General features: G+C 41.6%; 1 protein-coding gene across 2 annotated transcripts in view; it reads left to right on the forward strand.

The window, feature by feature from the left end:
* Positions 1-23,527, forward strand: part of LOC111225515 (ena/VASP-like protein) — a 34,843-nt gene extending 11,316 nt beyond the window's left edge. For both annotated transcript variants that reach the window (XM_022750444.1, XM_022750443.1), the window contains exons 2-13: positions 9,680-9,848; positions 10,889-11,069; positions 16,160-16,217; positions 16,741-16,802; positions 20,638-20,891; positions 21,063-21,178; positions 21,446-21,473; positions 21,832-21,874; positions 22,024-22,084; positions 22,338-22,395; positions 22,500-22,557; positions 22,802-23,527. In XM_022750444.1, the coding sequence (XP_022606165.1) occupies positions 9,680-9,848; positions 10,889-11,069; positions 16,160-16,217; positions 16,741-16,802; positions 20,638-20,891; positions 21,063-21,178; positions 21,446-21,473; positions 21,832-21,874; positions 22,024-22,084; positions 22,338-22,395; positions 22,500-22,557; positions 22,802-22,839 (1,126 nt within the window). In that variant the 3' untranslated portion in view covers positions 22,840-23,527. The remainder of the gene's footprint in view (positions 1-9,679; positions 9,849-10,888; positions 11,070-16,159; positions 16,218-16,740; positions 16,803-20,637; positions 20,892-21,062; positions 21,179-21,445; positions 21,474-21,831; positions 21,875-22,023; positions 22,085-22,337; positions 22,396-22,499; positions 22,558-22,801) is intronic.
* The last annotated feature ends 643 nt before the right edge of the window (positions 23,528-24,170 follow it).

The following is a 24,170-nucleotide window of genomic DNA, read 5'->3' on the forward strand; positions in this document are numbered from 1 at the left end:
TACATACAGGAGGAATACAAAGTTGAGTTTGGCTGAATATGACAGAAAAATAGGCCTTTGGTGCAGTTTCAGGAAAAAGTGCAATCCTGCATCTTTTTATTGAGTATTGGCAGCTGAAAATCTGCAGTGTGAGTTGATACTGTATTTAACATGCAGTAAGTGGTTTTGCCTTTGAGGGTGACTGAACTGCATTCTGACTGTGTGTTCATGTTTATGGCTGATTTGTTGTATAACATTTGACAGGCTATGTCATGAATATTAATTAATGATGGATAATGCTATGATGATCCCACTGTGGTGCTAGGTAGCTGTCAATCATAATTAAGTTTGATGCATGGTACAGCAGCTTTGGCCAGCTGGATCACTGGTGTTTACATGTTGTTAAGTCCGATTTGTTGTGGCACGTCCCGCCCTGTGGTCGGCAGGGTGGCTCTGTAAACGGCAAAGCTAAAATGTATTAGATGAAAGTAAGAACAGGAACAAAGGAACCAAACTCTGCAAAGCAAAGGTTCATGTACAGGCCACAAAAACACTGAAAGCTGCAAATAATGTTATTAATAGAAATAATAAAAAGAAGAAAAGAAAATGGCACTGTTTGTCTCTTATTGTGTGCACATTCACAAACTATCAGGGGCTTATTTTGGATACACACTTTCATTTTCTGACCACAAAATAACCTCAGCACAGTGCCATACCTCACAGAAAAAACTGAACAAGAGTCTAATTCCTGTGCCACCCTTAAGTGAGCAATGGCCTCAACCTGACCACAGCTATGAAAATTGTCTGGCTCCGCCACTGCGATCAAGAATTAGTCCCCACCCCCACCATAAAACTATGAACTCGTTTTTACACCCCAGTTTTTTTGTACAGATTAAAGAAATGATACAACACGTTAATTAGTGAGCTTTGGAGCTGCTGGTAGACAGATTCTGTTTACTTCAGACAGAGCCTGGTTAGCTGTTCCCTGCTGTTTCCAGCTCTAGATATTTATCATATAGACAAAGAAAGAATTACGGTATCAAGCTTCTCGTCTAACCCTCTGCAAGAAAGCAAATAAGTGTATTTCCCAAAATGTAACTGTACGTTTTAAAAAGCTGAGTTGATGAAAGCATAATAATATTACTTATTTAAGATCATCTTCTAGGTTACAAGTAGCTATCTCAATATATAAATGGCAGATTAAATTGCATTTGGCACGGCTAAATAACCCATCACATTGAACGCCACAGGAAGTCTGTGAGGGTCACCTTTTTAAATGCAGCTAGTGACACTTCAAGGTCTTTGTTTTAACAGGGCTATCGTGCTATCAGCTCCATAATGCTGTACTTTGGCACAGCAGTGGGTTTTTTTTAGCAAAATGCTAAAGCTAGCTTGGCAACAGTACAGCTGAGACTGATTGGACTTTTTACCAGATGTTGAGGCTAGAAAAAATGTTGAGGGCTCACCAGTTTAGTTTTTACACTTCATCCTGAGGGGAACATTGAGAGTAGTACTCTATAGTTGTTGAGATATTTCTGGATCAGATAGGTGGACTGACCAAACCTATACCAAAACTGTGGGAATGGATGAGAATTTCACTTGACACGCATAAAAAAATGTACAGAACAAGAGGACTTCAACATCTATATGGCTTTATTTGACACTTTTCAATTACTGTGTACCATATAGTAGTACAGCGGCAGTGTTACATCACCTGTGGCAACATTTCTACAATCCCTGAAATCTGGCATCCATCACATATCTCGCTGTTTCTTTCAGATAAGCTAGCTGTGCTTCGTTTGCTCACTTACAAATCACCAGGCTTCACACTGTTTCTCAGCTATAAAGTTGATGTGTGCTGTTTTTAGTTCCCGCAGGCCTCTTTCCCTCCGTGTGCCCGTGAACAGTACTTTCCCCCGTGGAGCAGATTAGAGGTCTTGTACGAGAGTTAAGTCCTGGTTAATTTAGATTTAAGACTGCAGTGAGGTAATGAGCTGCCTGCCAGGCTCTGTCTGTAATCCAGTCAGTCAGACAGACCTCTTCCTTCTTGTCAGCTGGACCCCCACACCCACCCAAACACACAGGCATCCATACTGTAAGTATATATACACTCCCACCCATGCTATACACGGGCGGTGGCTGTGCCCTGCCCCAAAATACCTAGTGAACCCTGGAGGCTTTAATCCTCATGGTGAGCATAATAATAACAGACAACTAACTGAATCCATACGCAGTAACCAATCTGTGTGTGTCTGTTTCTGTTGCCCTAAGCTGGCCCTTCACTAAAAATATCAGCGACTGTTATTTTGGTTGTATGCACAGTATGGGTACCATAATGTACTGTGTGTGGGTGTATAATTATGTATTTCTGTTCCTGTTTGAAAGAAGAGTTGCAGCACATCACAACATGGAGCAGAGTTGAAGTAGCGTTTGAATGTAACTGTGTTTTATATTTCACAGTAGTCTGGTGGGTTATTTGGCCTGTCCACACCTCTCCCTCTGTCCAGCATAAACACAAACAGGATGGATAATTTAGAACATGCTTATTTTACAGATTTAAATGTATTAAGTTGGTGTAGACATGGTTTGGAGTCTCTCACCACTCAAGACGAGACATAGTTAGAGCAGCATATTCCTCTGCTGAGTTAAACCCTGTCTACCAGAAGATTATTTATTAGACATCCCCTGAATTGATTTATAAACCCTCCCTGACACTGACTGTACGCCCACATTAGCATACAGCACCAACCTGATATGCATAAAACAGCGTAATTATCGGTCCTGCTGCACAGGAAGCCTCTCTGGATGCTTTCTTCTCTCACAGCTGGTCTTCGTTGTACAGGAGGTGACGATTTTTCATGGTAGTTAATTAGCATGAAATGAACTGATTAATTGGATAAATCATGTCGTAACCAGCTGTGCAGATCAACTGCTGCGCCCTTAAGATGCTGCAAACAATCAGGGGTAATGATTTGGATTTTCTGTTTGCGTCCATTAAGCTGTCTGGTCTCCTTTCATTATTTTAGGCATCAGTTTAGCCTTTATGATCCAGTTGAGCATTAACAGAGACATGAAAGACCGGGGGCACAGAGACAGCCCTGAGTCTGGTCACCACCTGTATTTTCTCACTCAGATCCTGCAGCGCCAAATGAACTCAGGAAAGCTTCTTTTCTGCTTTTATGAAGTTTGTAAATGAAGCTGTTAGATTAACCTAGTTTAGCTGGGTGTCTGTTGGATAAAGCAGCAGCTGTAGTAGAAAAACGCAGCTTGTTATGATAAGTAATTATCCTAAATTATCCCAATCCTTAATTATCCTAAAAGTAATCATCCGTGCATTCATTCTTGAAAAATAGTTATCGCAACAGTATTCTTTTCTGAACTTTACTGCTGCTGTGCAAGTTCAAGCAGGAAATGGACGGGACTTTTGATAGCCTATATTTTTAGTAATGAACAATTGTCAACTATTAATAGGCCTACAGGTTCAGGTTGTGAAGAATGAATGTTTCCAGTTCGAGTCAGTTGGTGACCTTTTATTGCATCATTCTCTGTCAACGCTCTAATAAAGCCATAAAATTCCCCAGAAAATACTAAAGAAATGGCAATGTGTAGTTTATTCAGTCAGCCATCCATCTTTGGAAAGTACTTCATTATGTTTGAGTGGAGCTGCTACATGACCACATAAACATCCTGTAGTTGAACTAAGCCAGGCTAACTGCACTATTCAAGGAAATTCTCCAAAAACTGAACTTTCTCGAGGACTCCTCGTAGCTTTGACGTGTAGTACAGTGCTACACTGCTTTTGTATCCATGGTTCATCAGGACTGTGTCTCTGCTGACGGCGTACTTGTGTGAAGCTTCAGCCTTTGGTCGTGTTTTTAACATTTAGTTTCATGACACAAACAAAGGCCTGACAAATCTGAGCTGCTGCCATGAGCCGGCCGTGCGGGGCTGTGTTGAATGACTCATCATTTGTTCGGGTCTGTTCGGGTGCCTTCCACTGTGAACCAGCAGGATGAAACAATTACCCCAGCAACAAAAGTTAATTGCCATGATAACAGAAGCTCTGCCCTCGGGTGCGACCCAGAGAGAACGCCTCGTACACCCCACCACCCGACCTACTCCCACAGTATGCCAAGGACACACTTTTTCCCAGCCTAAATACATCCAGTGATCTAATCATGAAGCTGCTGAATCTCACACAAACATATGAAGCTCCTGTTCCTAATATGGACACACAACCCATCATGTATACGCTGTTGTTTTCTGGACTGGGACAGATTCAGGCGTAATTTCTTCCAGCACTGAAATTTCTGCTAATGGACTCATCTGGAAGGAAAAAACACAGTCATGACACTCAAAATGTGCATGTATAGGATTTGTTTGGAGGAGGGGGTGGGGGGCACATATGTCTAACCATGTGTGCTGGGAAGTGCTTTACTTAATTCAAAAGCCTGGGAATGTGGCCTCCTTTTCAGCACTCGCCTATGAGGCTTATTTGACATGAGGAAGCGCTCAGTGTGGCAGAAGCCTTCATATCCTCTCTGCTCTTGTTTTTCTCTTTGCCGTCTATTCATCTCTTTCTCACCCTGGGCTCTGTACTCCTTGTCTTTTTTCTTCTCACCCTTTCCAGGCTGCCTTTTTGAGGGGAATTTTATTCAGCCGCCACTGAGAAATCTTAGTCCAGCAAAAACAAGATGAAATGCTCAGACAGGGGCTGTTGGCCAAATCAAGTCAAGTTGATCCTTTTTTCCAAGAAAGAACCAGACTAGTACTTCACATTCAGAGTACATGTGTTTTCACTTCACCAACACAAATATATTGTCAGCTAATGGCAAAAAATTAGTTTTGGGCGACAGACCTTCAAAACAACATTTTTAATATTTGTGCTCATCTCATTACCCTGTCAATGCGGTGTCAGAAACGTGAAGTATTTCTTTTTTTATTCATGAGCTGGTAGTGGATAATTGCTTATGCATTTTTAAAGGTGTAGTATGTAGAATACACAGGAGGGAAAATACCAGCAGGCTTAAACCCTCAGAGGACTGGAGCGAAAGTGGGAAACTGCCCAAATGATCAGTCAGAAATATCCTGATACAGAGATAAAAGGAGTATGGGACTGTTCACTGGGTGGCCAGAAACACGACTCCAAATGAATGCTGATGTTGCTTCACGATAGCAACTGTTTGTTAACATGTTAGCAATAATAATGTTGTGTAATATTGTGTTTATTGAAATGATCAGAACAGGGATGAATTTCTGTATGGTCTTCCACTGACATCCTCTTATTTTATTTTACTCTTTATCAGTGTAGGAGGAGCTGAAGTGCCAATTAGCTACATAAGATCTTGCTCATTAACTTTGACTCTGAAATTTTTATTCTTTTTAATTCAAATAAATTGTAAAATAATGTTTACAATTGCTTCAGTTTGACCTTCAGTTCTTCCTGTTTTGCGTGCTCCTGCTCTGAACACCATGCAGTTTGATTCATCGTGTTACTTTAATGTCACTGATTGTCATTTTCAACAAGCTGACCTTTTTTTCAGATTATGCCATATCGCCTGCGCTGCCTTCAACACAAACACAGTCACCCTGTGTTCTTTGCCGCTCCTCATCTTTCTACTCGGTCACACTTTTTTTATGGCTGAAAATCCATCAAGTAACAAGCATTTGAGCAAAAAAAGGCCTCTGGATTTTCCTGTTGGTAGAAGCAGCTGTGATGTTAAGCAGCTATCATGTGCCTTACTGTGCCTTGTCTCCGTCATGTGATGTAGAGAGAAGCCGCCTCCCTCAGTAACGACATCACACACAGAAGGATTTAGCACACTGTCACTTTTGTTTTTGTTTTTTAATTAGCTGAGCTGCTCTGTGAAGGTCTAGTTAAGTGCTCAATCAAAGAAACTAATGAACAAAAACTTTCTAAATCAGATCATCCTCCTCTTTTGCCTTTTTTTTTTTTTTTTTGCTCATCATGTCATGATGTGTTGATTGAGCAATGCGTTGTAAGAAAGAGTAGACGAGACGTCCTCTTTATTTCTGACTGCTTGAAGAGAACTGAAACCGTCAGCATCAGGCTCGAGGCACTCCATCCCTCTGGCCCAAACTGCTCCAGAAATAGGGCCTGTTTTTGTAAGAGGATCCAACACAGAGATGCAGCCACCTCCCCCCCTTCTTTTCCCAGTGAGAATGTGGTGGTCTGCCGGGTCTCTGAAGTGGAGAGAAGTGTCTGTTATGTGATTAGAGAGTCTGTTTAACTTATTTAGAGATGTAAGAAACATGATGTCTGCAGTTATCCCTCATGGTTTTGCATGTAGCAGAGGAGCTTCTCCCCAAATTTAGAGGCAACGAACTTTTCACTCTGCTCTGTCCTCCTCCCTGTCTTATCAGTGATGAAATTCATTATTATTTTCCACTGAAAAGGACCATTTTTTGTTTGTTTTTCTTCATTTTGATATATAAGCAGTAAGATGACATTTGCACGAGGTTACGGTTGAATTTTTTGCATCTGTATCAGAGCCATCAGATGGAATTTCAGATTTTATTTGGAGTGAGTCGTCCGGTTTGGATCCTGTGCTATATTTGAATGTATTTGAGGAACTTCACATCCAGATCTGTTTGTGTTAATGACAAATGTGTTTCCTGTTTGATTTTGAAGTTCCTGTTTGTCCTGCAGCTTCCAGCATCACGCTTTTGTTTTACTTCTGCCTGCTTGCAACATCCAAACATGAGACTGAGCCAAGTCATCTCTGTGTCATTCTGTGGTTTGACTAACTAGTCAAGTTGCAAAATTGTTGTGAATAATTTGTGTTTTGATATCTTCCATAGGATGTTGCTGCTGGTTAACTCGACAGCAGTTGTGCAGTGCGGAGTGATGGATGTTTGACAGAGGGAGGGTGGTTGTAATCGTGGGAGTTGTTGGTGAAATTCATCTGTCAAACAGGCTTTAAACGCTTCTCCCTTTGGAACGATGTGACGTACTGTCACTGTGCAGTTTATACTAAGACTTTCTAATATTGTTGCATGGAAGTAAACATCCATATACAGCTGTCATGTGTGAAACAATGATTTTTAGATAAAAGCCTGAAAACGAAAGTATGTTTGACATTCAGTTATTTTGTCGAATTGATGGGTTACAGAAATTGAACCAAAATGCACATTATTATTTTGCAAGAGTGAGTACTTCAAATGCTCAAAAACCAACAGGACGAGTCTGCGTCACTCCCTTAAAGCCCTCATCTTTAATAAAAAGCTTTCAATTGGAGAAGATGGAGATGCAACGATGAAGTGCAACCATGTGTTGGTGCAGTCCGGGGGGGGGGGTCTCTCAGGTGTCATGCTGTGTTCCTCCTACAGAGCTGCACATCGAAGGGGGTGGGGGGGTCACATGTTGGCATTTAAATGTTACTAGCGTCCTCAGGGCCTTGGAAATAAGTCACAGTCCAACCTCATGTATCGGCCAATTTATATATCTGCTTCCTCCTGCCATTTTTGTTGTTAATGTAATTGTGCTAAATTGCTAGCGGTATAGAAATACACGGTGTAATCTCATTCATTTCAGGCTTTTTCCAGTAGTCTAGATAATGCAACAATTCCTCACACTTTACGTTCCTGACATTTTTTCTGACTTTTTTCATACTCACTCTCTTACTTTTGTTTGGCTCAGGCCAATCTCCTGTGTATCAATCTAAAGTCTCAATTATTATTTTGTAAAATTTGATGTAATAATGGATTTAAAATGTGACTTCGCATTCTTGTGCACTCAATATCTTTATTGAAAATTTATCAAATCTCAAGAAAACTGGAACAGTAATTTGAAATTGTAAATTTTGAAGCTGCAACAATAAGTTCATTTATGGGTTAGTCAGTCAAAGGAAAATTAATCGGCAGCTGTTTTGATAATTGGTTAATTTTTAAATATTTTTCGAGCAAAAATTCCAAGTGACAGTGAGTTCCAGCTTCTTAAATTTGAGGATTTGCTGCTTTTCTTTATGTTTGTAAATTAAATATCTGTTTAAGTGTTTATCAGACAAATCAAGAACGTTGGAAGATGCCACTTGGGGTGTGGTGCTGTGACGAGTGTTTTTCACTACTTTCTGGCATTTCGTAGATTGAATGATCAATTGTTAATCAAGAAAAGCGGCAGATAATAAAAGTCATTTGAAGTTGCAGCCCTAAAAAATTTTGTGCAGATGCCCTCTTGTACTCCGGCTCTTTTTCCAGATGACTCTGTTTACTTGTGCTTTACTTTCTTTTCATGTTGTCTACATATGAACTATTACAGATATTATGGCAGTTTAATGCACTGACAGTCAGCGAGCACATCATCAATGCTCCTTGGTTTGCTTTTCTTGGCCCTCACACCTTCAGACCGCTAATGTGCCAGAGAGTCGGTCTCTGAGGTGTTGAAAGTGAAAATTAGAGAAGCATTTAGTCACTTCGCATGTTCTGCTGGTTAACGTCACCTCTGCCACGTCCACGTCACCTCTCCACCTCTTGTCTTGTGTTTCTGTACTGAGGCTATTTTAACACCTTCGGGCACATATGGCACTAAGGTTACAACAGTTGTCACACATAACACATATGGCTCGTTCTAAACTTTTATAAACTCAAGCTGTATCTCTTGGTCATTTTGTGATGTGATTTGTGATGTGATGAAGCCACATGAGCCAAATGTGTTTTTTTTTAGTGGTTAATTTATGCGGCGTGCACGCGTGCGATGTGTAACTTTTCATTTGCTTGTTTCCAAATGAGTCTCCAGCTGGCGATACGCTTCCTGATCAAACACTTGCGTTTTTAGCACACTGTATCATTACCCAACACATCACACACACCCTTCTGCACTGATGCCTATACACGTTTCTTCGTGTGCTATAATGATGCCACCACACCACAGTAAAGACCACGGGGGAAAAGGGGAATTTACCAGCGTTGAGTTTTAGTTTGAGGTCTTGTTTATAGCTTTTAAAAATGGCAACCCACAGTCTCCTCAGTATGCACAAGCTGTCAGATTCCTGCAGTGGCAGCGTGTAGTGGTAACTGCAGAAAGGTGTGGCTCCCCAAAGACCACTCAGCTAAACAGATAATTACACAGTAACTCTGTTTTTATTGGTTTTAATTTATTGACCACCATCACATTTAACAGTATGAGGAGTAACAGTGCAGTGAAGCATCTGTATGATCCAGTATCCTCTACCATTTAGAGAGCCCAGTCCTGCCCACTTTCCAGTTATTTTCTGTTCCATTAGCTTTCATCACTCGACTTGGTTTCTTGTGAAGGGCTTCTGTCATTATTCCTTTTTCAAAATCTAAAACATGATATACTGAGGTTGAGCTTTCGGGCTTCTCTGGGTTTTGAAATCTGGGCTTCTGCGGCAAAGGGTGAGGTCCGAACATTGCTTCTTTCTTTTCACTCAGAGTTGTAGGAGCTTTGATCGACTGTCTAGATATTTTCGATTTTTTTTCCTTCACTGAATCTGTTATCTGGCACCAGGTCTAAATATAGGACTCTGCACACAACTACTGTTTTGCATCTTCTTTGGCTAAGACACATGAAATAGGGTGTTGAATGATGACAAAATTATTTGTTACTAACCACTAAATTCCCACATATGACACATGAAAGAACTACATTGACTGACTCTCTATATCCGTCTCCCCATCAAATGTTAACATGTACTTTCTCTTTCCTTCTTTCTGTCTCCAGTGAACAGAGTATCTGCCAGGCGCGGGCCTCTGTGATGGTTTACGATGATGCCAGTAAGAAGTGGGTGCCCATCAAGCCTGGGCAGCAGGGCTTCAGCCGCATCAACATCTACCACAACACTGCCAACAACACCTTCAGAGTGGTGGGCGTCAAACTGCAGGACCAGCAGGTGAGGGACGCAAGGACATAGTCAGCATTACACACATTGGTGAACATTTCTAAAGACCTCAGAAATCTGGATCTCCAAATTTATATATAGCAGTCCTCATATAATCTCCTTACTCCTCCATCTGACACATCTGGGATGCTTAATAGTCTTCAGGATCGATGAATTCTGTGATAAAGCATTACTATAGCTAACTGTCCATACTATGCTTCTCTCACACCGCCTGCCCGTCTGATCCTCTTCACTAAGTGACTTCCTACATTTCCCATAATGACTTTTGAGGACTGTCACACACCTGGTGCTTATGCCACGTTCATGTCGCATGAGATGGATGTTGGAGATGGCAAAGATTCCCTTGTTAACTTGAGAGTATCATCAAGAACTCGTAATTATGATAGCTCCGATATGACATGAAGGCGGCATTAGAAATAAGACAATGAGACAAATTAACAGCTGTGTCTTTGCTCAAAATGCAAACTTTTTTGAGGTATATATTATATTATAATTTATGTCTTTTTAGGGGTTTGTAACTACAGAAATGTGTTTCTTCATCTCATGTCTTGAATTTAGTCAAATATGATGCGACATGACGATCTTAGAGTAAACCCTGTCTCTTTGATGGACTTGGTTCGACTCCAAAACATGATGCCAGTTGTTCATGGTTGAGACATCTGAAAAAATCTCTCACTTTCAAAGTCGACACTTTTGTCATTTATCCACAAGCAAAAAGAAAATAATACCATTATTGTAGCTTGAGTTTGTCCTTATTGTACATTTGCTGGTTCTGTAGAGGTTAGAAAATCGTGCAGTGAAGCAGAGGGACGCTGGAGTCAAATCCCCAAGCAGCTGGTAAAATGTGGGGGAGAAAATGAGCAAGAATCTCCTTCCACTCCTTCAACACCAGCTGTTGATGAACATTGGGGTGAAATACTTGATCAACAGTTGTCCATACTTAACCGACATGTCTTCCCTTGTGATTTTCACATTATCAAATCTACATAACATTTTAATTCACAGCTTTGTTTTTCTTTTTTCCATTGAAGGTGGTGATCAACTACTCCATAGTGAAAGGCCTGAAATACAATCAGGCCACTCCGACCTTCCATCAGTGGCGTGACGCTCGCCAAGTCTATGGGCTGAACTTTGCCAGTAAGGAGGAGGCCACCACCTTCTCCAACGCCATGTTGTTCGCCCTCAATGTCCTCAGCTCACCTGACAGCGGAGGTAAGGATTCATGATATGTGGAATAAATGCATCTTATCATTATTTTAATCTATCCTATTAAAAATTCACTCACCATTTTGCTCCAGGCATTGATGTCTTGATTTGTATTTGACTTCTTGGCAGGCCATCCGGTAATTCTAAGACATTTTCTGAATGTTTCAGTGAGTCACGTTGAACAGTTCGTCTCCACAGAGAAATGGGGGATGGAAGTTTTTCAATCGTTAGCTTGAGTTGGAAACCTGCTGATGTTTTCCAGTTGGAGCTTTAAACGGATTTCAGTTCAAATTACAACAGACTGTCTTCGGTTGTCATCTGTGATCAATTTAAATCTTATTTTGCTCTCAAAAGAATGTCAGGTAACCACAATTAAACAATCCAGATAAGTGACTACGTGGACACAGTTTAACTGATATTTTCTGATCAAACCTTACTCTTTTAAACAGGATGTAAACTGTAATAACTACAGCAGAAGTATGTTGAAAATGAACGAGAAGACATTCAAGCAATAAACAATAATGTGAATTGTTGATTATACTATATGTTCACATTGAATTGAAAGCCTATGAAGTGTAACCACTAAACTAAGCTGTACTACCCTCTGCTGGTTGATAACATGTACTGCAGCTACACTCTGCTCAGTAAACCAAACAATAACAACAATATCAGGGGTGGTTGGTTGCTGACTGGAAATGTGTTATATTATCCTCATTCAAAGATTTTTTTTTGTATTTTCACCTTTACTGGACAGCTGATTGAGTTTAGAGACAGAATAGGGAATGAGTAGAGAGAGAGAGAGAGATGTTTGACATGCATCAAATGTCTGCAGCTGGAATCAAACCAGGGATGTTGCGGTTACCTCACATTAGCCCTATTTAAAGCGTTACTGTTGCGTTATTCACCACAGGTTTCCAAAGTGAAACATAATAACTCTGTATAGCAGGGAAGCAGCATTGTTAGAGACGTGTGTTCAGATCAGCAGAGGTGCAGTTCTTTATGATTTTTCCCACTTGACCAGTGAATAAATTCTGTTGGAGTCCTGAAGTGTACTTGAAGTCTAACTAACACCTACTCTTAGTTTACCAAATAGCTTCTGACCAGCTCTGGTTACAAGCTACTTATAAGTCGTGTGTGAGAATATCTGTGAGTGTTTAACTGCGGTGTCATCCCATCTCATCCTTGTGACTCTCCTATTGGCGGCTAAAATATCCCATATGGAGCCTTAATGTCGTACCCCACCGTGCTCACATGGCAGCCCTCCTTTTTTTGGGTGCATTTGGATGTGGGATCATGGGGCTCCTCATGCCAGGCAAAAGTGTCTCTGTTCATGGTAAACACCTCCTTACTCACTCTACCATGTTGTTTACGCTGTTTCTTGTTGAAAGAAGTCTTATTTGCTCTCTAGTACACTGGGCAGTTAAGTGAAGTTTCTCACTATGTTGACTCCAGAGATTTCCCCTGGTGTCCTCAGACGGGTTTCTTCAGCCATCATCATCCTCAGTAAGTGTTGTGCTATAGAGAAATATGTCCACTGGCCATGCATGTTTTCCATGGTAACAGACTGCTTGGCAAATGGAGGGAAGCTGAGCTTCAGCCATTTCCTCACTAAGAGAAAGAGACAGTTTGTTACTTTGCTTTGTTGCTGCTGTTAGTCTGCCAAAGCACTGCATATCAGTCATTGCTGGGAATGACATTATAAACATCACAGAGCTGAAATTATTACTAAATTAATTAATTAGATGTTTAGTTGATCAGCAGAAAAATAATCTACAACTAGTTTGATAAATGAATGAATTGTTTCAGTCATTTTTCAAGCAAAAACTGTGAAACTTGAACTCTTGAAAAAAATAATCAGTGGATTGATCAATAATGAAAATAATCATAAGTCGCAACCTAAGGACATCTAAGTTGCTTTTCCTTCTACCCACCCCAAACAGCAAGGTAGAGAACATGTTTTTTATTTTTTGTAAGAGTTTATTGCACACATCTGCCAGGAAGGGAGGACAGCCTGAAAATGTTTTGTACAGCTCAACAACTATCTGTTCAGACTAGGAGACTAAAATGATGTGAAGTAGTAAACTATAATCCTAAACTGGAAGGCCCATTACCAATTTTGGAAAAACATCAGGGGATGATACAGAAGAGTGCAAACCATAATAAAAGTCTAATAAAAGACTTAGAGACGGGTCATTTAGAGGTGAAGGCAGTGAATCGATTGTGTCCTTCTGTCTGTTTCAGTCTCTTTGCTGATACTTTTATGGAGGCAGATGTTTGTTATTCATGATCTTTTAATGTAGTGAAAGAATGGCAGAGTACAATCAGCAGGACTAATTGATTTTTTTCTTTGATCACATTAAGACAACTCATACATACACACACACACACACACACTCACAATGGTCTCCTGAGCTCCAAATAAAATGCTTACAAGTCTGATCAGGCCCTCTCATCCCCAGGGCTTACTGTTCTTCCTTGACCTTCGCCGTGGCAACAGCCAGAGCTATATACCATGCACCATGTTAGCAGGGGAAACACATATGCATATGCATGGGTACACATGCAAAACGCAGGGTGATAATTGTTTCCTTTACATCTGCCTCATTAATGTGTGAAGTGAAGTGATGATGAAAAGCCTCAGGTTATGTTGAAAGACTGAATCCCTGAAGTCTAATGTGAGAGGATACATACTGCACTTGTTGGAAGGTGGAGCAGATAGGCAGCAGGTGGATGTAGCATCTAATATTTTCAAGGTATCTGTAGCTTGATATAGACATTAAGTATCTGCAAGAAAATGTTGTCAGGTGGTATTTCTACTGTCACCGTCAACTTCCTCTTAGCATCCTATTCTATATCAGCAGTGCAGCTCTAAAATGCCTAATTAGGCCGGATCAAAGCAAACTGGTTTATTACCTCTGTATCCTGTCTTCTTGCAGAGAGGGAGAGCGAGAGAGAGAGTTTCTTTGTTTTTAACCCTCAGAATATTTGCTAAATTTAATCTGCAGCTTTGCCAGCAGAGCACATAATTGCCATGAGCTAACAAGCATAGTTCAAGGGAGTGTGAGGGAGCGAGGGAAACAAGACATCTTCAAGGCGTCGCTTTTTTACTTTGCAGCACAACGAAAGAAGGTGAGGTGTGTCATTTTCAGCAAGTGAAAGCTGCTTTTTCCAAGCGCATTCACTTACTGCCAGATGACAGTAATCACCAAGTCAAGTCAGTTTTATGGACAGGAAAAAAATGAAAGGAAACCTCAGGAAGAGTAACACAGGAGTGATCCCTCTTCCTCGACAGACAAAAATGCAATATGTGCATTTGGAAGAAATGACAGTAGAAAAATAGTAATATGGAGAAACAAAATTACAGTTAATATAATGCATAATATAACAATTTTTTTATTATTAGCATGTCAGTCACCTGCAAAACACTAATTTGTAAGAAAGGTGTCATCAGAAAAAGTGGGGTTGTCGGATTTGATTGATTGAAGTTTGATGGCACATAATAGTAAGTAAATAAGAGGAAATAAGTTAAAGCATTTCAGGCAATAGCATAATATTTTAATAGAAAGCTCTAAGCTCTAGCTGATAGTCAGAAAGACACATTTCATACAAAAGACTCAAGTGAAAACCATATGTTGAATTTGGTTTAAAAAATTAAATAAATCAATGAAATGTAGTTAAAATCATCACTTTCAGTCCTCTGTGCTTTTCAAACTGCAGCTCTGCCTCATATTGACAGCCCCCACTGCCCCGCCCGCCTGCCCGCCACCCGCCCGCCACCCCATGCTCCAGACACAGCGAACGGAAATATCACCCGTGGGTGTTCTTGATGTCACAGTGGGCGCTGAAGTTTAATGACTGGTATTCTGGTGATATGTGATAAGTGCTCTCCCTGATGCTTCCTGTTAATAGCCACCCCAGAATTGTTGGTGGGGGGGGGGGGTTGTCTGAAGACTGACTGTAGTTGGTCAACAAGCCAGGTGCTAAACTGAGATGGTCATGTGACTGATGTTGATTATTTAACATTCAACACCAACTGTTAACCTGTTGCCTGTGTGGAGGTAACGTCATTAAACACTGTTGACATAGTGACTTAAACACTGATGAATGATCTTTTATTGAAAGGCTTTGAAGGCTCACACCACTCCCGTGTATTCATGTACTCTTAAACCCATTAGAATATGTTCAATATCTTTTAATTTGTTTGCTTCAGGAGCTATTTTATATTTACATGTTTTTCTGTGAAATTGTCAGTGCTGCTGTTTATTCCACTCTCTCCGGTTCCTTTCCTGTTGTGGTTTACAGTTGAAATTCCTGTGGCTGGCAACATGTTGAGCAAATTACATTATAAACAGCTTGTTGGCTCCCGGGGACAAAGTCACAGTACCTCACATGATGCCTGCTGCTGTGTGCTCATTTAGTAAACACAGCTTCTCTTCCTGCACTCACTACTGGGTGTGTTTTGTTCATCATGATTATAATTTTTAGGACTTGTTTGCAGATGAAATTGTAATTACTGGTGTTGCACAAACATATTTTAAATAAAAACAACTTTTAATTCAGGGTAAGAAGGTTCGATTTTTGTTTAGACCCGCTCTGAATACTATGAGGAACTATTTAGGAAACAAATGCAAGTTTCAACAGTCTGGGGCAATTACAGCAGAACAAAAGTTGTATTAGAAAAAGGACAAAAACATGGGGGGGGGTGGGGGCAGACACTGGTCATCAGGAGCCAATCCTTTTAGCAAAGGAGGATGATGTAAAAAGAGGGAGAACAAGAATAAGGGAAACAAAGGGACAGAGCAGATGAGAAGATTGAAGAAGAGAGGTAGGTCAGAGGCTAGAGAGGATGAAGACAGACCTGCAACAAGGAAGTTGTCCCGATACTTTTGGCCATATATTGTATTTTGATGTTGGGTCATGCACATATTCCTGTTTCTAATGGTGTCTACTGCTGTAAAAGCCGACGTGGGTTTTAGCTTTTGTTGCACTCATCAAAAAGACGAGCTGCAGATGAATCGCCGGTGTGTGGATCGATACTAAATTTTTATTTTTATGTGGCTGATTTTTTTTTTTTTTTCTCCCCTTGTGTCTTGCAGGTCCAGCTGTCCAGCGCCAAAATGGGCCCTCCTCAGATGAAAGTGAGGCACAGAGGAGGTACGATTGCGATCCGCTCTGCTGGATACAAGACCATAAACGAAGCAGTCAGAAAATCAAAACACAAAAATTGCACACTCAAAAAAATCCCAAGCATGTGGAACAAAATATTTAAAAGCATAAAGTTGTTTTTTTACTGCTCTGGTTACAGACAGTGGTAGATTTAAAAGTGCACATGGAAACATGTCGTCTAGTACAATGATGTGGCTCATTTATATGTGAGGAATAAGCTTTACCAGGCTTTAGCTATAAATACAATACTTGTTAGATGAGATAAAGCTTCATGATCATCTTTGCAGCTAATTTATTCTCATACTTCTAATTTAGTCGCACCATAATACCGAGAAACCTCTCCATAACTTTATTTTAGGACATTGCAACCTTCAGTGTTCTGGTCAGTTTACCACTGATGATAGCGTTAGACACAGAGAGACAGTCAAACTACACATTGGGCTTGATTTGTAAAGACTTAAGACTTAAAAGCTGCAGGTTTTACGTGCAGTGACATCCTTGCGATTCATAGGATGATGGAGCAACATCAGATGCAGGCGCACAAGGAGAGGGAGCGACGGACGTCAGGATCAGGTGAGGCTTAAACAAATGCGCCCACACCCAGCTATATAAACACACACACACGCACTGTCTGACCCTCTCTCTTACACACACGCTGCTCCGGAGACCAAAATGAATTGAAGACTGCGTAGCGAATGCTCCTAGCTGCACAAACATTTTAGACAAAACGGTCAACAAAAAACCTCGCAGCACATTCCAGCTGTCAGTAAACAACCTTGGCGGGGAGCAGATGGATATTTGCTCGGCTTTGTCTGTTTTTGTTTTTTTTTTGTTTTTTTTTATGAGTTATCAGTGTTGAGTCAGGCAAAGCACACTCTACTTTGCCAAAGCAAACAGGTGATCATTAATAAATACCAGAGATTCCAAACCCTGATACAGCAGGTAAATAGGCTTCCCCAGTGTTGTTCGTTGTAGTGTTTCCCGCTTTAGTTTCAACCACTACTCCCCGGTCTGTTTGCCCTTATGCTTTTTTACCCATGCACACATATAAATGTTCAAGTCTGCCCCGTAAATACACACACAGACTTAAACATCCTCCTTTGTCCCTGCTGTCAGTGGCGATATCAGTACCCCCCCCCCACCCCACCCACCCCCCCACCCCCCGGCCCCGCAACATGCTCTACTGCCATCTCTTTCTTCCAGCTACTGTTGGGGGGAAATGCCATATGCTTTCTGATCATGGCTCAGTCATGTTGCATTCTGCTGCTTGTTCTTTTTATGATATTTTGATTCTTTCTTATTTGCTATTGGCTTTCCGTTTTTGGATTGCTCCTGATTTTCTCATCTTTACTTGCTTGGTTGCTCAGTTGGTTGCTTTTCATTCTTCTCACGTTTTTCTCTTTTCTGTTTTCCTTTGTTTGTTGCCCTCCTTCGTCCTCCTCTTCGTCTGCATCTCCTCTTCCCCTCTCTCCTCTCTCTGTCTTTTCTCTCTCTGCCCGTCACAGTCGTTTCCACTCTCCAATATAAAGTCTCCACCCCTCCCATCCACCCAGACACTCCTCCTGAGTACAGACAGTACAGAGCTAGCACACTGCCACCCTCCTACGTCCGCGTGGCCTCCTCCTCTCCTCCCTCCTCCGCCTCCTCCTCTCCCTCTCAGGAGAAAGAGGCAGGGGCAGCTAGGGACAAGGCCCAGCTCTCCTCCCAGCTCTCCACCTCGCTTGCCTCAGCCTTTTCCCCAGTCCAGGCAGGAGTGACCACCCAGGGCCGACAGGTCCGTCAGATCCCCTTGTCTCCTCCCACAGCAGCCCGCCACCTACACCTTCAACAACAACAGCAGCATCAAGACATCATGCTCCCCCCTAAACACGGCACCTGGTCCGCCTCTCATATGCAGCAAATGTACGCTCAGTTGCCCCCCTCATCCTCCCCTCCAGTCATGATGGCCATGCCTGTGAAGCAGGGTTTGCCCCCACAGCCCGTCCTCCCAATGGCCCACCCCCTCCCACCTCTGAGCACTAGGATGAAGCCCCCACCTCTTGACCCGAGCGCCATGACCGTCTCTCACCAGTACCCCCAGCATCAGCCCCACCCTCACGCCAATGGCCAGCCAGAAGACTCCTACTCTCCTCATTCTCAGCATCTGCCACTCACCCCTCAGCTCTGCGAGGCCGTCCCCCTGCCTCCTCTGATAGGTCACACAGCCCCAGGCCCCGCCCCCAGCCACCAGCCCCATTACCCATCCACCTTCCACCCTCAGCACCATCAGCAACAACAGCAACAGGTGTACCACCAACAGGCCCAGCCCCTCACCACCACTTCCTCTTCCTCCTCCTCACCCCCCTCTTACACTGCAATGTCTGACGGGGGCTCGCCCAAGAAGACCCCCTCCCCCGTCCCTCAGCAGGCCCCCATGGTGAACAGCAGTAAGTATTAGGAGGAGAGAGGAGGAGGTAGTCTCTCAGCAGAGGGATGTTAAATGTATATTGTATGTGTGTGTGTGTGTGTGTCTGTGTATGTGTGTGTGTGTGTGTGTGTGTGTGTAAGGTGGGTCATGTGCATTCACTCTAAGGAATGTACCATACCCATATTGGTACAGCAGAAGAAGAAAAAGGCACATATGTCATATGCACATCTCTTCCCAGGAGTGTAAGGGTTTGCACATACTCTGCTTGATCTGCCCCACTCTGTTGCACCTATAGGGTGAGACAATGGTTTTATGGCATCATGTAATTCCCAGTATAGTCACTCCAAACAACTTCAGTCTAATGGAAGGTCTAATCCAGGCCAGAATAACATGGTTGTGCGCAGGCTGTAAATCAAACAAGAAACTCTTTCAGCAGTGAAGAACTCGTTCACCTTTTTATACAAAGTTCTCAAATGTTTGCACAATGCAGCAGGACAGTAGGCTTGTCACTTGTCATAGTAGAAAAACAAAGTTTACTAATAATAACAATTGCCCAGTTCTGATGAGGCATCCCAGTAAGCTAGGGCTGCACGATTTTAGAAAAAACTGACTGAATGACTGACTGGCTGCAATATTTTTTTCTGTGATATACTGTATATTGCAGTATGAATAAAATACAGTTAAAGTGCCCCTTTCTAGAGCCTAAATAATTCCATACAATGGAATGCAACAAACTCTGTGTCCAAGAACTCTTAAATCAGAGTGGATTATGTTGTATCCGATATATAAAATGAGAACCGTGCAAATTTTCCTTTTGTATCCAGCAGCAAAAAAGTTGTTGCATGACATGTTTGAGTTAATTTGCTTTACTTGACATTGCACACCCTGTACAATAACAGGACTGTGAAACTGAAGCAGCTAAATGGAATTCAGACATTGTTCAAATCTTGTTTACACCTGTGATTTTTCTACTGTGACATGTCAAAATGTCTTTCGATCTTAAACATACAAGCAATGCAGCCAAGGAATTTTTATGACCAAGTGGTTAAATATTCTTGCTGTCAAGTCAGTCAGCTGAAGTTATTCCAACTCAACAGGTGTTAAGTTTGTGAAAACACCAGACTGAAGACGAAAAGCTGTTGAAACAAGCAGGGAGCGATGAAGGCTGCAGTGCAGGGCTGAGGGAGAGAGAGAACTAGAGAAGATGCAGAAGATAGCAAGACTGGTAGACTAGAGCAAGGAATGAAAAGCAAAGAATTTTCAAATAACTATTAAATACGATGATTTACGTCTATGCTAACTTTTCCAAAATACTCAAGTCCTCCAAGATGAGTAATTATGTAAAATATGTTCATTTGAAATGGGTGTAAACAAGCTCAAATTAAATCTTCATCATTCTGAAGGCACATTTAAAGTTTTCAGATACAGCCTTAGTTTTCCTTTTCCAGACATAGTTAAAAGGATCATATGCATGCTGCAGCAGTGTCGCTTTAAACTGTCTCAGATATTTCCCACATGTACTTACTGAACTACAGTTTCAGTAGTTTTGAAAACTGCAACTAAATTACCATGAGATGATAAGATAGCTTCAACAAAAATATGAATACCTGTACAGAAAAATTAATAAATGCCACTATGATGGATTACCTATTTCAAATGAGTTTTAAGTCTCATTTTAAACAAAATGAAACCAGTGGCTGCCAGTAAAGTATGAAATCTGAAAACTGTAACACCTGAGCAGTTTCCCAACTTGACACTTTACCAAACAGCCAATGTCTTTCTCCCAGTGAATACCTCTAATGCGCAAATCATTTCCAGTTGCTTCATTAGCGCTGCCCAGTGGCCAGCTGCCTTGCACTAAGCAGTTGTTAGGTGTTTGTTACACAGTGAGAGTGGGCAGCATTTCATTCCTGAGATGGTGCTCAGTCAATCTTCCAAATGGGGGCAAAGATCAACAAACTGATACAGCCATTAACTGATCTCTAATTCTGCCCCTCCCAGGCCCCCCTGTCTCTGCAGGTCACCCATCCATGCTTTCTGTGGCGCCTCCTCCAGCTGCAGCTCCACCACCCATGGCTGGTCCTCCAGCCCCACCACCACCACCAGGTCCACCACCCCCAATGGCAGTGCCCCCACCCATGCCCCCTCCACTGCCCACTGGTGGAGGGCCTCCTGGGGGACCGCCTGGGATCCAGCACCAACCCTCAGGACTGGCTGCGGCGTTGGCCGGAGCCAAACTACGTAAAGTACATAGGGTGAGCCTCCCTGGTTGAACCTCAGGAGGTGTAGATCAAGTCCTTCTGGTTTTATCAGTTTATCAGTATTTAATCACTGAAGCCACGTTATATTTGTTGCACAAAGAGTCCTCTCAGTCTAAAGAGCCACCGAGCCATGAACTCAAACTCATTTTATAATGTGTTCCTCAGGATGAGAGCAGTCCGCCCGGGTCTGGTGGCAAAAGTGACTCCAACCGGTCTAGTGGTGGCAGTGGTGGTGGTGGGGAGGGGCTGATGCAGGAGATGAATGCCTTACTAGCTCGCAGGTTAACCGCTAAACAAACAAACACACACACACCCACACACCCACACCCACACCCACACACACCCTATTCTGTAAGCCACTCTATCACATATTATATCGACATTTTCATTTTGTCTCTGTTTGCCTTGCAGTAAATGTTTATCTTAAAAGGGAAATAAGTTCTTGTGCTAATATTTTATCTTGGTCACAATCTCTCCATACTAGTTACTGAATTATTTTTATATTTGTCTTACTGAATGCTCACATTCTCATTTCCACCCTCTCGCAGACGGAAAGCCTCAGAGAAACCTGATGAAGTAAGTTTGTGCCTCAAAACAATATTTTGACAGTTAATTAATTTAACTTATTGTGGAGAGCTGAGCTGAGCTTATTGATGAAGCTGGAGCCAGGAGACAGTTAGCTTAGCTTGCGGGGGGAAACGGCTAGCTAGCTAACGACAAGTTGTGGCTTTACGAGGGGGGGGGTTTGGTGATGCGTTTATATTTAGATGTGTATATATATGTATAGACATCAGAGTGGTGTCAATGTTCTCACCCAACTCTTGGCAAGAAAGCAAATCTGTGTATTTCCATGCCATTTGAAATTTAACCTGGAAACTTACAGCAAAGCAGGTTGACAGTCGTGTGATCATCCCTTTTTTTCTCTCTCCTGCAGGATGACTCCAGTGGTCGGGGGCCCGGTCAGCAGAACTCGACAGGTAAAGACCACTCTTCTACCCACATCATTGTATAACGCACCTAATGCATTATGAAACTGCATGCCTTAAGAGATCTCCTGCTCTGAATTATAGCCCACTGTTGCAGAGTTATTTCATTTTTAGGTCATTTATTCTTTCCCCCTCTCTAGATGCTGTGAAGAAGCCATGGGAGCGATCCAACTCTGCAGAAAAGTCCTCACTGGTGTCCAGGTCTGCAGATAAGAGGAGGAGGAATGTGACCTGAATATGAAACACAGATGTGAAACCTCTGGCAGTAACAATGGGGATTTCAGAAGACATTTCAGAATAAATCTTATCTTTTGCACTACAAACACTAGGAAATGTGACAGAAATTAAATATTGATATAAGAAGAAGAGTCAAAACTTTGGTTTAACAACAGTGCCCCACCCTTAAATTATGCAGTCTTGTACTCTACCAAATGACATCCTCTTTGTGTTGCAGAGTGAGACCCATCGGCAGCACTAGTGAATCGGACACAGAGTTTGACAGGATGAAACAGGTTGGTACAGTTCTCCACTGTGTTTTAACGTGTTTACGGGTTTTAATGATTTTACACACCCTGTGTTGCTGAAAAGAAATTCACAAGCCGATCTTGTCCTGCAGGAAATTTTGGATGAAGTTGTACGTGAGTTGCATAAGGTGAAGGACGAAATCATTAATGGTAAGCAGTGCAGTTTTTTTTTACAGTTCATTGCAGTAGCCTGTGGCACACAGCATGTTTAATCTTTCATCTTTTCCACACACTAGTTTTTACAGCTCAAAATCTTCCTATACTCATTCTAACACTAAAAAGCGAGCTGAGACCTTTGATATGAACAAATTAAATACCTGGTCCTGCATGAGTGCAAAGCCCTTTTGCTGCAGAAAGCCTCTGTCTCTTTACATGCTGCGTTCTGTTCTTGCAGCCATCAGACAAGAAATCGGCAGAATCAGTACATCCTAATCTCATCTGAGCAACAGTAGGAGGAGAGCGAGAGGAGGAGCTGGAGGAGGATGGACATACAGATGCAGATGCACAGACACGAGGACCAAGGAATGTTCTCTCAATGTTTCTGTGATGATGCGAGTTGCAGAGATGTTGTGCCAACATTTGAGTCTGCTGGACAGCGAAAATGGAAGTTAAAAAAAAAAAAACAGAGATGAGAGAGAAGGGATTAATGAGAAAGAAAGGCAGAAGAAATGGATGGATAAAGAATAATTAAAGGACTGCTGAACTAAACAGAGGATGAAAGATAAACTGGAAGATGAATTGAGGGATGGACGAACATTCGTGCTGAGTTTGGTGTTGTGGTCCTCTCTGTGCACCTATAGACTCAGTCAGCCCAGTGTTGCAACTCTTTGTTCTCTGTTCAGTCCAAGTCATAAGAAGAAAATATTTTTGTTTTCTAAGTTTTTACTGTTTTATTATTTAAAAACTGTGGTGATAATGATGATGCTGTTGATGACAATGAGTATTTTATTGATATTATAGAAGGAGAAAGGAATCTTGCACACCATTTATGTCAGCCTTTTATATTTTCTATTATTATTTCTTGTTTAGTTTATCCCTAACTATTTGACAATAACAAGCACAATATGGGCAAAATGGTGCTGCAGACTCACCTGCCCTCAACTGGCATATTTAAAAAAAAAAAAAAAAAAAACAGGCTTTTTATGACCTTGTTCATACTGGTGTTGTGTGTCTAACCTTTTCTCTCCAGAGATGATGGAAAACATGTTAATGTTTGAACTACAATTAGCCACTTAAATTACCTCTTTCCTCCACATACAAAGCATAATGCATTACAAATGAGCAAAAAGATTTTTTGGCATATACTCAAATAACACACTCTTGCTCTACAACTCCAGTGTGACCGAGGTACACATTTCTGTCTACCTGTTCAGATGTGTGAGATCATTGAAACTTGGGGATCATTCACAAAACAGGCCGATAACTGTAAATGTGCCACCTGGTTTTACCTAGATATAAAACAATGTAGTACTATCTCTATTAGTCATCCTATGCTTTGTGAACCTAACAAGTATGCATGAAACCCCCATCTCTATGAATTAGTTTTTCATTTGGTTTGAAAAAAAATAAAATAAAATTGAAAAAAATAAAAACGGTGGTACATTTATTATAGTGGTTTGTTTCCATGAAGATTCCCCTGTCTATATACGAGATGTTGAACTTGATAATGGTAGCAATGTGGAAAAAAATAAAGGGGGTTGCTCTGGCAATATGCAAAATATACCTAGATAAGAATGTGCAGAAAGTGAAGGGTAGGCCTATGT

The sequence above is a fragment of the Seriola dumerili genome, unplaced genomic scaffold (assembly GCF_002260705.1).
Source record: "Seriola dumerili isolate Sdu_G_001 unplaced genomic scaffold, Sdu_1.0 BDQW01000149.1, whole genome shotgun sequence".
Classification (NCBI taxonomy): Eukaryota; Metazoa; Chordata; class Actinopteri; order Carangiformes; family Carangidae; genus Seriola; species Seriola dumerili.